At 28.1% G+C, this 13,304-nt stretch overlaps 4 protein-coding genes and 1 long non-coding RNA gene across 5 annotated transcripts; 4 read left to right on the top strand and 1 right to left on the bottom strand.

Moving 5' to 3' along the window:
- Positions 1-233: 233 nt before the first annotated feature.
- LOC149030547 (uncharacterized) lies at positions 234-1,518 on the bottom strand. Its single transcript, XR_016178631.1, has 4 exons — positions 1,327-1,518; positions 1,067-1,122; positions 766-947; positions 234-635 (listed from the first exon to the last, which is right to left on the bottom strand). It is a non-coding gene; the product is annotated as an uncharacterized LOC149030547 (long non-coding RNA).
- A 1,219-nt stretch (positions 1,519-2,737) lies between these two features.
- On the top strand, positions 2,738-3,568 carry LOC149030546 (odorant receptor coreceptor-like). Its single transcript, XM_089178653.1, has 5 exons — positions 2,738-2,790; positions 2,902-2,992; positions 3,082-3,218; positions 3,301-3,433; positions 3,518-3,568. The coding sequence occupies exons 1-5, from the start codon at positions 2,738-2,740 to the stop codon at positions 3,566-3,568; spliced, it is 465 nt and encodes a 154-aa protein (XP_089034779.1).
- A 291-nt stretch (positions 3,569-3,859) lies between these two features.
- LOC107071097 (uncharacterized) lies at positions 3,860-11,035 on the top strand. The gene is made up of 20 exons (XM_089178651.1): positions 3,860-4,571; positions 4,643-4,762; positions 4,839-4,956; positions 5,046-5,307; positions 5,405-5,524; positions 5,596-5,686; positions 5,816-5,955; positions 6,013-6,169; positions 6,962-7,147; positions 7,220-7,339; positions 7,407-7,524; positions 7,618-7,879; positions 7,960-8,077; positions 9,563-9,682; positions 9,750-9,867; positions 9,956-10,217; positions 10,301-10,420; positions 10,505-10,595; positions 10,685-10,742; positions 10,854-11,035. The coding sequence occupies exons 1-20, from the start codon at positions 4,434-4,436 to the stop codon at positions 11,033-11,035; spliced, it is 2,901 nt and encodes a 966-aa protein (XP_089034777.1). The 5' UTR covers positions 3,860-4,433.
- LOC107071107 (odorant receptor 4) lies at positions 8,073-8,856 on the top strand. Its single transcript, XM_015329815.2, has 4 exons — positions 8,073-8,235; positions 8,314-8,450; positions 8,515-8,647; positions 8,718-8,856. Exons 2-4 carry the CDS (start codon positions 8,314-8,316, stop codon positions 8,766-8,768), a joined length of 321 nt encoding a protein of 106 aa, XP_015185301.1. The 5' UTR covers positions 8,073-8,235; the 3' UTR covers positions 8,769-8,856.
- Positions 11,036-11,067: 32 nt separating the features above from the next.
- Positions 11,068-13,248, top strand: LOC149030545 (uncharacterized). The gene is made up of 5 exons (XM_089178592.1): positions 11,068-11,441; positions 11,659-11,737; positions 12,577-12,744; positions 12,824-13,008; positions 13,082-13,248. Exons 1-5 carry the CDS (start codon positions 11,260-11,262, stop codon positions 13,242-13,244), a joined length of 777 nt encoding a protein of 258 aa, XP_089034718.1. The 5' UTR covers positions 11,068-11,259; the 3' UTR covers positions 13,245-13,248.
- The last annotated feature ends 56 nt before the right edge of the window (positions 13,249-13,304 follow it).

The raw sequence follows: 13,304 nt of genomic DNA, 5'->3' as shown, positions 1-13,304 counted from the left end.
CTTTAATATTATTATTTTCTTGTTTTTCTTGTGTGTTATAACTCTATTGATTACAGATTTCGCCTGGAACATTTGTTAAAGGATCAAATTGGTCCACAAATTTTGTTAAATCATCAGTCTCGAAGGATGTGCTTTGAACACATTGTCCGTACCATTGAAATACATAAAAAGGCATTAGAGTTAGTAGATAAAGGCGAACAATTTTATGCAATTTAGATAATTCATTATATTTAGAGTATTATTCTTTTTTTGTATCCTTTTGTTTCTTCTTTTTGGTTTCTTTTTCTCATAAGGTTCGCCGACCTCATTGAATCTTCTTATTCGTTTTTTTTATTTATCCAAGTTGGTTCTAGTTTAGCGTGCATGACTCTATCTTTATTTCAAGTAAGTTTTAAATATTTCTCTCGTTCTATTCTTTTATTTTTTATTGTTGTTATTAAATTATATTTTATTATTCTTATAGATAGTAATAGTGTATAAAACATCTACCGAAGGGTTCAGATACATCGCTTTTACAGCTGCACAAATTGTTCACATTTTTTGCATATGTTATCCTGGCCAAAAATTGATCGATTATAGCACCGATGTCCATGTTAAAGCGTTAGTAATACAATCATAAATAATCTTCTCTTATTCTGTGAATATTTCATTGATTATATTAATCATTTTGTTTCAATATATTATACAGATATAGTGGAAAGTGGTACGAGGCACCAATTGAAATACATAAATTAGTATTATTGATAATTAGAAGAAGTTTCCAACCTTGTTATTTAACTGCTGGGAAAACATTTAATTTTTGTTTCGAAAGCTTTTCGACGGTATGCATATATATAAATATAACTGATATACGAACAAATTGGTTCATTTAACAAGTATCAATTTCTTTTTTTAAGATCGTGCAGACTGCTACCTCGTATTTCATGGTAATTTCAACGGTACATTAACTGTGAAAATAATATTTTATTAGTAGTTATATAATGCAATGTTTCTATTCATATAATAATAAAACTTTGTGTTATGTTTATCTATTGGTATCGGGTTAATTATGTTTAATAATCCTTACGTGATTTAAAACTATGAACATCTTCTATTTGCAGATTTAGATTACATTTTTATTAACTGAAATAAAATATAATTAAACAAACATTAATTAAAAGTTAGCCGAAAAGTACGATAAAAGCAAAAAACTATGTATACGATAAGGTGTAAGTGAATATATTTATCCATAAGAGAAAAAAAATCAATGAAACAATAACTCGAGTATGTGTATGTAGCATGCAACAAACATATATAATAGAATTTAAAAAATATGAAATTACATACTTTCAAGCACTCTGTCCCATTGAAATTATTTTTTCCTCAAGCAAAGTTGAAAGCAAATTAATACTTGTCCTTATTTCCCCTTTCTCGTTCAATCATACTCAATGTGTAAGCAATAGATAGGAGTTTTCTGTAAGAAGAAAAAGCTATGATTATTTTATGCTGATCCGCCCATTAAAAGGGGAAGCCTGTCCTTAGTTTGATAACATTAGAATGCTTTACGCTTTTGACACGCTATGGTCAGTTTCGAGCACCCTTACTATAAAGTTAACAAACGTTTTCTAAGGCTGATAGGACAATGGCCTTATCAGAATTCATATGAACGTTTTTTCCGTAGGTGCTTTGTGAATTTCATATTTATTACTTTTGGTATTACACAGGTATATCATAGATTTAAAATAAACGTGTGTGTGTGTGTGTGTGTGTGTGTGTGTGTGTGTGTGTGTGTGTGTGTGTGTGTGTGAATGTGTGCATGTACTTATTTAAGGGAATTTAAATTTACAATTAATTATTGTTTTAACTATAAGATTATCGACAGATAGCGTTGATTTATACCTGTAAAGGAGACATCGATGTGATACTTCAAAGTGTACCATTTATATGTGTTTTTATAGCTATGGTAATGAAATATTATACATATCAGTTTCAAAAAAATAATGTAAGTTTTCCTTGAATTGATTTAATAATTCAAAGACATATAATAAATAATTTAAAATTTCTTTTACATTATTTTTTTTTTTTTTTTTTTAATATTAGTAACAATAAATGTAAAGTATTTTTTAATGTAGAAATAATTGTTTCAGATAAAGGATCTTTTGAAAAATATGCTAAACAATTGGCAAATATGGGAAACTCGAGAAGAATTGAATATCATGCATGAATTTGCAGTAGAAGGGAGATTCTTTACGTTGCTTTACATATGTAAATATTTGATACAATTTCATTAGATAACATTTTTTGTGTATTTTAAATTAAAATTTATCAATACCTTTTTGTTGCAGCATATATTTACACGTGTATGGTTTTGTTTTTAACAATGCCACTTTTTCCTCGCTTCATGGATATCTTGATACCTTTGAACGAGTCTCGCCCTTTGAGAGCTACTGTTAAAAGTTATTATTTTGTCGACGAACAGAAGTATTTTTATTATATTCATTGTCACATGAGTATTGAAATTACAGTTGGAATTACTGTATTAGTTGCTACGGATAGTCAATTTTTGACTTTTAATTCACACATATGCGGTTTATTTTCTGCAGTAGGGTAAGATAACATTTGTTTATTTTAATAGAAATTTTCATGGATACTTTACGATTAGATTAATTCTTGATAACACTGTAGATTTCGTCTAGAACATTTGTTGAACGATCGGCTCCAGTCTCAAGTTTTATTGGATCATCATCAAATTAGAAAAATGTATTTCGATAACATTGTACATTCTATTAAAAATCATAAAAGAGCATTAGAGTTAGTATAAGTATAATTAAAGAATTTAAATTTATAGAAAATAAGATATATAGTTGCTTACACGAATGAATTTACTCCTTTTTGTAATTTATTGAAATCTTTTTTCAAAAGGTTTGCAAAACTTATTGAATCTTCTTATTCGGTATCTTTTCTAATGCAGGCTTTTATGGGATTGATATGTTTAAGTGTTTCTATGTTTCAAGTAAGTATCCTCCAATATTCTTCTTTTTGTACTACTCATAATTTTGGAACGAATTTTTGGTCATTCTTTATATTTATCATTATACGTAGATATTAATATTGTTGGATAAAAAAGCAGAAGCATTTACATTTTTAATTTTTGCATGTGCTCAGTTTACTCATCTTTTATGTATATGTTATCCTGGTCAAAGAATGATAGATTACAGTACTGCAATATTTTTTAAAGCGTAAGTTTATCTAATATCATAGAACGAAACTATTATATTATATTAATATTTAAAATATAAAAAAATCTATATTTTCTTGTAGATATAGTGGATTATGGTATGAGGCACCAACTGAAATTCATAGATTATTATTATTAGTAATACGAAGAAGTTTAGAACCTTGTTGCCTGACTGCTGGAAAAACATTCATATTTTGTTTAGAAACTTTTGCAAAGGTAGATAAATTTACCAAAAAAAAATCCATTTGCTGTGTTTAACATTCATTTAACAATTTAATACATTCATTTGTCTTTTTTAAGATCGTCCAAACTTCCGGCTCGTATTTCATGGTAATTGTATCGACGCAATAGTATGCTAATGATGATGTTAAAGAATCGTAGTAGTTGTTAAAATATAACTAATTTTCACACACGTCTTTTATTTGAAAATATTTCGTTCATTCGTTGTACAAAATTTCTTGTCTTTTCTTTTGTGATATTCTCTTCTTGTTTTTTTTTTTATCTTTTTGCAAGTACCAAGAGTAACAAAATGAACTTGAAATGCAATTAGTATCATAGAAAAAAAGAGAGAGGCATATGTAAATATATATATTTTATTAGTAGTTCTAAATATATTGATAAACTATTGATTTTCTCTTCCCGAAATCTTCTGATTAATTTATTAAATCACTAAGTTAATGATTTAATAAAATAAAGATGAATGTAACAAGCACGAGTATAGATTTCTTACATCTGAAGAATGGATTTCGTCCTAAGGAACAACTGATATTTTCTCAAAAACACTAACGATTATCGTATACTTAAAACAGAAATGCAAAGTACTAAGAAAATTACACGATCAAATGAGTTGCTACATTTTACGGGTTTGCTGTAAAGATAAAATGTTATGTGTATTTTCAACTCTAGTTTCTAACAGACGTACAATTAAAATAGTCTCGTTTCTAAACTGGTATAATGAAACGTTTGAAATGAAAGAGACAATGAAAATGTTCAAACTTCAGTCATATTACTAATTATCAACTACGTCCAAGATAATAATAGCTTTTGTGTAAAATCCTCTTTGGGATACACAGAGGACGCGTACGACCTGTAACGGAAGCATGAACAAAGGGTGGTTCTGAATATTTTACATGAAACCGCCTTCTCTTAGTAAAGGAAAGTTACCTTATGCTCCTTAGAAAATTTCGTTTAGAATGAATCGTGTCGTTGGCGTGACATGGACATCTTCGAGGGTGGCTTGTATAATTTTAACTATCGTATATTATCTTTTATTGGATTATGGCCTTATCAAAAATCTCGTTCATATCGTTTTTATATATCTAATATAATGTTATTGGTCTTTAATTTACCTCAGGTGACTGATTACTCTTGTTCCCGAATATCCTGTAACAATAAACATTAATTACATTACAAAATTAATTCTAGTCTTTAAAATTATGGACTTCAAGAGGAGATTTCAAAATTATATTAAGAGTTATTCCTTTTTGGAGTACTGCAATGAATATGATTATTAAATATTATACGTGTCAATTAGGGTTGTGTAATGTAAGTGTGTGATCATTTGAATGTGATTAATTATAAGAGAAATGTTAAGTTTACAGTGATTTGTTTTTTTTTCTAGATAAGAGCATTATTAAATAATATTATTATAGATTGGCAAATGTGGAATTCGAAAGAAGAAATAGATATTATAAAGAAGTATGCAAAGGAAGGACGGTCGAATACTTTATTATACGCAGGTAAAATTAATTTCTAGATCATACGAATTATTTAAAGAATATTTGAACTTCTTCTAAGAATGTTTTTCTTATTTTTTTTTTATTATTAGGATTTGTATATTTTATCTCGATAGCATATTTGGGATTTGCTTTTGTGCCACGTTTGATGGATGTAATTAAACCTTTAAATGAATCTCGTCTTTTGAAACTACCCATTTTGTCCGAATACTTTCTCGATCAAGAGGAACATTTTTATCTACTTTATGCCTTAAACTTTTGTTCACTATTATTCGCTGTTACAATTTTAATAGCTGTCGATACTCAACTTATGATCCTTACTTGCCACGTTTGCAGTATATTTACGGTAGTAGGGTAAGATAATAAATCCTAATTTGAATTATTTTGAATTAGAGGATCTTCGATCCTTTTAGCTAAAAATCAGAAGAAGAGATGATCTTATAAATCATAGATATCGTCTGGAACATTTTCTAAAGGATGCTCATACAATGGACAATTGGAGTAATCATCGACGTAAGAAATATATTAAAAATCTCGTGCTTTCCATTAATGGTCACAAAAGGGCTATAGAGTTAGTATAAAAACAGATATCGTATGTGTCAATAAAAATAACATTTTTAAAATGATTTCTTTGTACCGAAGGTTCGCCAATTGTATCGAATCTTCTTTTTCATATTCTTTGCTGATGCAATGCGGTTTCAACATTATTTGTATGGCCATTTCTTTATATCAAGTAAGTATTTTATTTATATTATTTAAGTTGGTCAATAAATAATGCTAGAACTTTTTGTATTGGAATTGGCAATCCAATGAAATAATGAAAATTATTGACAATTATATAACAATCGCATGGACATTATAGATAACGGAAGAAATAACCGATCAATTGGATGAACTTTTACAATATACTGGCTTTATAATTGTTCAACTATTTCACATATTTTGTTCTTGTTATGTTGGACAAATGATGATAGATCATAGTATTCATATAGGCGAAAAAGCGTAAGTTAAATTAAAATAAAAAAAAATAAAAAATGTTGCTTATTATAATATTTTTAGATACAATTCAATGTGGTACGAAGCACCAATGGAAATAAATAAATTACTATTATTAATAATGAGAAAAAGTATCGAACCTTCGAATTTGACTGCTGGAAAAATCTTTATATTTTGCATCAAAAGTTTTTCATCGGTAATTTTACTTAACTTCGTCAATTAAAGAACAAATACAAACAAATCTTGTAATATATTATTTTCTTTTTTTAAGATCTTACATACATCAATCTCATATTTCATGGTACTATCGTCAGTACAATAATCGTAAAGGATCTTAAAAGACTTATACTTTTTATTATATAATAATAGAATGTAAAATATTTCTAATTACTCGAAAAGAAATCATTTCTATATAATTAACAAAACACATTAATTCCCTAAATGTATATATATCTTAATCAATTTTTTTAAACACTTATATATACCATATTTTGATATAAAAGAAAAACATACCAACAGCAAAAAAATATTGAAGAATAACTTCACACACGCACATTTCTAACAATTTCTCTCTTGGAATTATCAAAGACAAACGACGAACTAACGTGAACTGAAGTAAGGTGATACATATAGTTACAAGCCGAGGTATCAGTCAAATGATTAATTGATGATGAAGTAGTACTTACATACTTGTTAGATTCCACAGAAAATGACGTTTCTCATATCATTGATTGCTCGTTACAAAGACTTTCACTTTAGAAGAAAATAAAACGTCCCCTATAAAAGCGATAATTAAAACCTGTCCCTTCTGTTAACTTCATAGAAAGAAAATAATGAACTTACATAGATGCCTGTTATTTATCTGTCATTCTTCAATGATTTAATAACTCGTTTCTCTCGTACGGCACGGTTGTGCTTGGTATCCTTTAGCAGAAAAAGTTTTTGAATATTTAATTAAAGAAACGCCCATTACAAAGGGTTGTAAGAGAATTTTCTTTTTAGTTTCTTCTAGAAATTCTATTCTTTAGAATGTTTTACAACATCATACGGAGATATGGATATTTTTCAACGTTATTTCTATAAGCTTAATTATCAATTATTATCCTTAGTAGGTTTATGGCCATATCAGGATAATAAATCACGTTTATTTCGTGTATACTTTCTAAATATCGCAGTAATGTCTTTCAATATAACTCAGGTGAGCACTGATATTTCATCTATAAGCATAATAAAATTAATTATATTTCATTTTGTCATTCATTTTATACAGATATTTCAATTGTATACTTCTAAAGGTAATTTTGATATAATTATTGAAGTTGTACCAACCATGGCAACAATGACTAACATGGCAATCAAATATTATACCTATTACATTGGTATGTTCAATGTAAGTTTGTGTAACAATTCTAATAAGTTTTCAACGAGTTTGAATTGCTTTATGGTGTTCTGATTAGATAAGAAAACTTTTGGATAAGATGATAGTAGATTGGAAGATATGGAATTCCAAGGAAGAAATAGAAATATTGAAGAAATATGCTGAAGAGGGTCGTCTTTATACTCTGGCATACACCTGTAAAGATTTCATATATCTTATTTCGTAAGATTATTTAATATATACATATATATATATTTTTTAAATGATCTAGATTATATTATTGTTTTCAGTATACATATACATCAGTACTGCATTATTTTTATCGATATCATTTTTACCATTTCTTCTGGATGTTGTTTTACCATTAAACGAATCTCGTCCTTTGCAACCAATCGTCTTGGGAGAATATTTTATCGATCAGCAAAAACATTTTTATTTAATCTTCTGTCACATGGCTTTTACAATTTTAATCGCTATGACAATTATTATAGCAACAGATACTCAATTCTTCGTTTTTACTTGTCATGCTTGTGGAGTTTTTTCAATAGTCGGGTATACTGTATTTTAACTTCGTAAATTTCGCAATAATTAAAATCATATATAAATAATCGGTAAAAATGAATGAATTTTAGATTTCGTTTGGAACGATTAATGAAAGATGATAATACTATGAAGAAATATTTCGATGAACGAAGATATTTCAAACACGTTGTACTATCCATCAAAGGCCATAGCAGAGCTATAGAGTTAGTATGATCAATCGAAATACTCATAGCTATGACGTTGACTAGTTGAGAATGACATTTTTTCAATGAAGGTTTGCAAATCTCATCGAATCTTCTTTCTCGACTCCATTGCTTATACAATGTGGAATAAATATAGCTTGCTTGAGCGTCTCCTTATATCGAGTTAGTTTATCCTTGTTAACTATTTAAATTGAAAATAAATAAATTCAGAATAATTAATATTATTAAATCAACTTACAGATGAAAACATTACTGGACATATCCACGGAAATGTTCAAATACATTGCATTTTTGGCTGCACAATTGTTTCATATATTTTGTATTTGTTATTGTGGACAAAGGATTATAGATCATAGCAGTGAAACTTTATTAAAAGCGTAAGTGTAAAAGCAATTAAACGATAATACAATATTTAAGATAATTTTATGCATACCTTTAAAGATACAATGGTTTATGGTACGAAGCACCGATAGAAATTAGAAAATTATTACTCTTGGTGATAAGACGAAGCATTGAACCTACTCGATTGACGGGTGGAAAAGTATTTGTCTTTTGTCTAAAAGGTTTTTCAACGGTAAATTAATTACCTAATCATACAGATTAATATCTTTCGAATAATTAATGTTATGTAATTTCTTTTAAAGATTGTTCATACATCTACCTCATACTTTATGGTGCTGTCCTCGGTAAATTAATTGTTAACGATAATAATAAATCAAAACTTGGATTAACACAATTTCTTCTTTAACACTTTAAATGAATAATATAAAAAATGTAAATGTAAATATTGGAAAATCAACTACAATGTATAAAGAAAAAGAATTTATAATTCTCCTTTAAACAGTACTATTCAAAGTAATGTAGAGACATTATATACTGTTAGAAGAATGTATGTATGCCAATACTGCTGAAGTAGATAAACTGATGGTAAATCATTACCACGTGTCAAATGCTTGTTATCAAAGTAATACTCTCACCTAAGTTTTATTTCTTCAACTAAAGACATTTATTTCTTATGACAATACAAGGGAGTCCGAACTTATAATTAAAACTTGTAAAATTCTCCCTTTGTATAACTAGATAGATGTCTATAACGTGATAGAATTTCAATACTACACTAGTAATTATCTCGTATTCGTGATAATAACAGTTGAAGGGGACTTTTACTTGATGTAATATGTCTGCCATATTCTTGATTGAAATCTTCTTGAATATTTAATATAGGAAAACTACCTTTTAACTTCTTAGAAAATATTCTTCAGACAATCTACTATTCTATCGACGTTATGGATATCTTTGAGAATCGTTTCTATAAACTTAATTATCGTCTCTTATCCGCTGTCGGTTTGTGGCCATACGAAAAATCTCGTTTATTTCGTATGTGTATTATAAATATTCCAGTTTTTTTGTTCAACATAACACAGGTAACTCTTTATTCTTTTAATAAATTCTAGAAAAATATTAGACTTATCTGCCTTATTGATTTTAGTTTTTTAAAATATGTACTTCCAACGGAAACTTTGATATACTGAAAGAAGTTATACCGATTTTAATGGCATCATTAGCTGCCTCTATTAAATATTATTTCTTTGATCTTGGTATATTCGATGTAAGTTTATAATAATTTAAATATTGAAATGTTAAATGGCAAATATATAATTTACTTACGTTGGTAGATTAAATTACTTATGGATAATATGATCAAAGATTGGGATATGTGGAAGTCCAAGGAAGAAATTAAAATCATGGAGAAGTTTGCTCATTTAGGAAGAATGTATACTATTGGATATACAGGTGGGAATATCAAAGGCTTCTCTTTTATGCTGAAAAAAGAAATACCAAATTTAATGTAATTTTCTTTTACTTTCTTTTATATTTTTAGTATACATATTCATCATTGCATCACTTTTTCTTTTGGTGACATTCATACCACCCTTAATGGATATAATTATACCTTTAAACGAGAGTCGTCCTATGGAATTACCCGTCTATGCCGAATACTTTGTTAACAATGAGGATTATTTTTACTTGTTTTATTTTCACATATCCCTTTCGATAATGATCAATGTTACGTCTTTAGTTGCCACTGATACCCAACTTATGGTTTTTTGTTGTCACGTTAGTGGTGTATTTGCAGTCATAGGGTGAGAATAAAATTTGTGATTAATTTTCTTTTTTTTTTACTACTTTAAGTTTTGCTTGAACAAGATACATTTATTTATTGTAGTTTTCGTTTGGAAAATTTCTTGGAAAAGGACACAGATCTACGTGGATTGACAGATCTTCAAAGGAAAGAATGTTATAAACATGTTTCCCTATCTATTAAAGGACACAAAAGAGCTTTAGAGTTAGTATTATAAAAGAAAGAAATTATGTTAATTAATTACGGCAATATCTTGTCGTGATTAACGAATGAATTTTTTAAACAAAGGTTCGTCAAGCGCATGGAATCATCATTTTCGTATTCTTTACTATTGCAATGCGGCTTGAACATTATTTGTATGAGCATGTGTCTGTATCAAGTAAGCCTCAATTATAATTCACATATTTTCTTTTTTTCATAATGCTTCTATTCATTTCTATAAAAAGAAAATTGCATTTTTTATTACAGATAGTAGTATTGTACGGTCAATCCATAGAAATAGTTAAATTTATTGCATTTGTCGTTGGTGAGTTATTCCATTTATTTATTGCTAGTTTATCAGGCCAAACTATAATAGACTACAGCAGCGAAGTTTATTTCAAAGCGTAAGTAATATGTAGTTGATTGAAGCAAACATAATCTGAAATGAATGAAGAAATTATTTCTTGTATTTATAGTTACAGTGGTTTCTGGTACGAGGCACCTATTGAAGTACGTAAATTACTAATATTGATAATGAGAAGAAGTCTTGAACCTTCTCGGCTAACTGCTGGAAAAATATTTACTTACTGTCTGGATGGTTTTTCAACTGTAAGCTAAATTTAGCATAATAAATGTATATATTCATATAATCTTTTTAACTGATTGTAAAATATTCTTTAAGATTCTGCGAACTTCTAGTTCATACTTCATGGTACTTTCATCGGTCAAATAATTAACTATTAATATTTATATATAAGTTATTTATTAGTTATTAAAATATTTAAAAAGCAATTTCAAGTGATTATCAATTGTCAATTGTCATCCATGACATTTATGTGTATATGTTCATAATTTACAAAATGGTAGATTATTGCTCAACCTCTAATTCAAGAATTTGTGATAAAAATGACGAGAAAAATGATTATAAAAGTTCTATGAATACATCTGTGATTATGAATCAATTGTTAAAAAAACAAGATCAAATTTTGTCACCCGAGGAAATAACATCTGATGCTTTGACAAGGTGTTACGATTTACTGAATAAAAAACAATTGTTCTTTAAATCCTGATGAATAAGAATGGTTCATTGCAATTCTTTTTAAGAAAATTTTTCTCCTTCTTCTTCTTCTTCTTCTCAGGACTTCGTCCTGTTATCCTAAACTAAACTCCCCTTTATCTGGGGCTTGGAACATTTAAGAGAATTAATCTTAATAATTTATATAAATAGTTCACCTTTCTAGTCTTTCCAGTGAAACTGAAGGATGCTGGAATAATCAACGATATATGAAAACTCCAATCCATTGGTTATCGACACATCAAGTATGTATATTGTAATACTAATTGATTAATTTTGTCCATCGATTCATCATAAGATTATTTTCACTTCAAGCAGACGTATACTACAATTGCATCGTCTTCAAGTGAAATCAGTCCAAATTTCCAACAGAAATCAATCGTACATAGACACGTTTCACCTCAACCACCTTCATTTAGGCAAGGAATCACTGACACCAATACTTTAAGATCTATAAGAAAAACAAGATCCATGATAATTCCTAAAAGTGTGACATTTTTTCGTAATATTGTGTGTTATACATTAATAAATAATATTTTAATATATTCCAATATAGTCTTACCGATCTTAAATTACATACAGTAATGAATACAACTCGGCATAGAAGTCGCACTGCTTCCACTCCTGATTTAAAAGTCGATCACCAAAAGGCAGCATTGGTAACGGCATTGCCTAAGGAAAATATGAAATGGCAAAGAATGTATAGAATATGGACTTTAATATATAATATGCATGTCATAGAAATTACACTCGATTGTATTATTTTGGTGGGTAAAACGTTTATTAACGCTCTACACAACAAATATTATATAATTATATTATCTTTAGGTAGCAGGATTTATTCATTTGGCTGCAGCTATAATTTTGGTGGTGCACGAAAACCTTATACTGATGATAATGAAACAAGAAATACATACTTTAATACGAACGACATTTATAATTTTATCCTTAGTACTATTAATTTATTCTATTATCGCACTTTACTTTCTTCGCAAAGGACAAAAAAGAAGAGCAACAGTTAGTTATGATATAAGCATTGCATCTTATTCCTTTTCTGTATTAAACATGTATTTCCTTTCTTCAGCATGCAGCTTGTTCTTTCATCATGGCATTAATTATGTTATTCGTTGCTTCCATGCAAAATAGAGTAGAGACAAATATTTTGAAAAATGTAGAAATGAGTATGCTATCAATGATCGATTCAAAAACAATCTACCTTTCTTCGTCTATTTTAGATAAATTTCATATAATGGTATGTATTATTTTTTAAATAAATTAACAATGTATGATAACTAGATAAATACTTTATAAATCTATTCCATATAATAAAGTTTAAATGTTGTGGAGTGAAAGGAAATTTGGATTGGTGTAAAGACGAAAAGATTGTCGAAGAAACTAATTTAAAAATCGATCAGATGGATTCTAGAAATCTTTTAGGCATTTACATTTGCCATATTCCCATATCTTGTTGCATATCATCTATCAATGAATATAATGTATCTGCGGTATCAAACAGGTGAAAAAATAATATGATAAAGACTAACGCGTATAAATTTCTAATATAAAACAAAAACGATTATTATTCTTAGTCAAAAGTTATGTTTGTCTTACCCAACACCATGGAACACCTATCGTCCTGGATGCTTAACACCATTGAAACTTGAAATATATTACATGGGCACAATATACAGAGTTATATGCTACACTACTATCACTGTATTGGTAAATATTTCATTTCTTCTTGTAACATAACCTTTTGAAAATAATTTGAAATTTCTTGCACAGCTTTTATCCATGGCATCTTCAATACTT

Source organism: Polistes dominula, unplaced genomic scaffold (assembly GCF_049000335.1).
Source record: "Polistes dominula isolate Pdom_NZ unplaced genomic scaffold, Pdom_raw_medaka contig_11, whole genome shotgun sequence".
Lineage (NCBI taxonomy): Eukaryota > Metazoa > Arthropoda > Insecta > Hymenoptera > Vespidae > Polistes > Polistes dominula.
The sequence above is the reverse complement of the archived record's forward strand: the minus strand, read 5'-3'. Positions and strand labels throughout refer to the sequence as shown.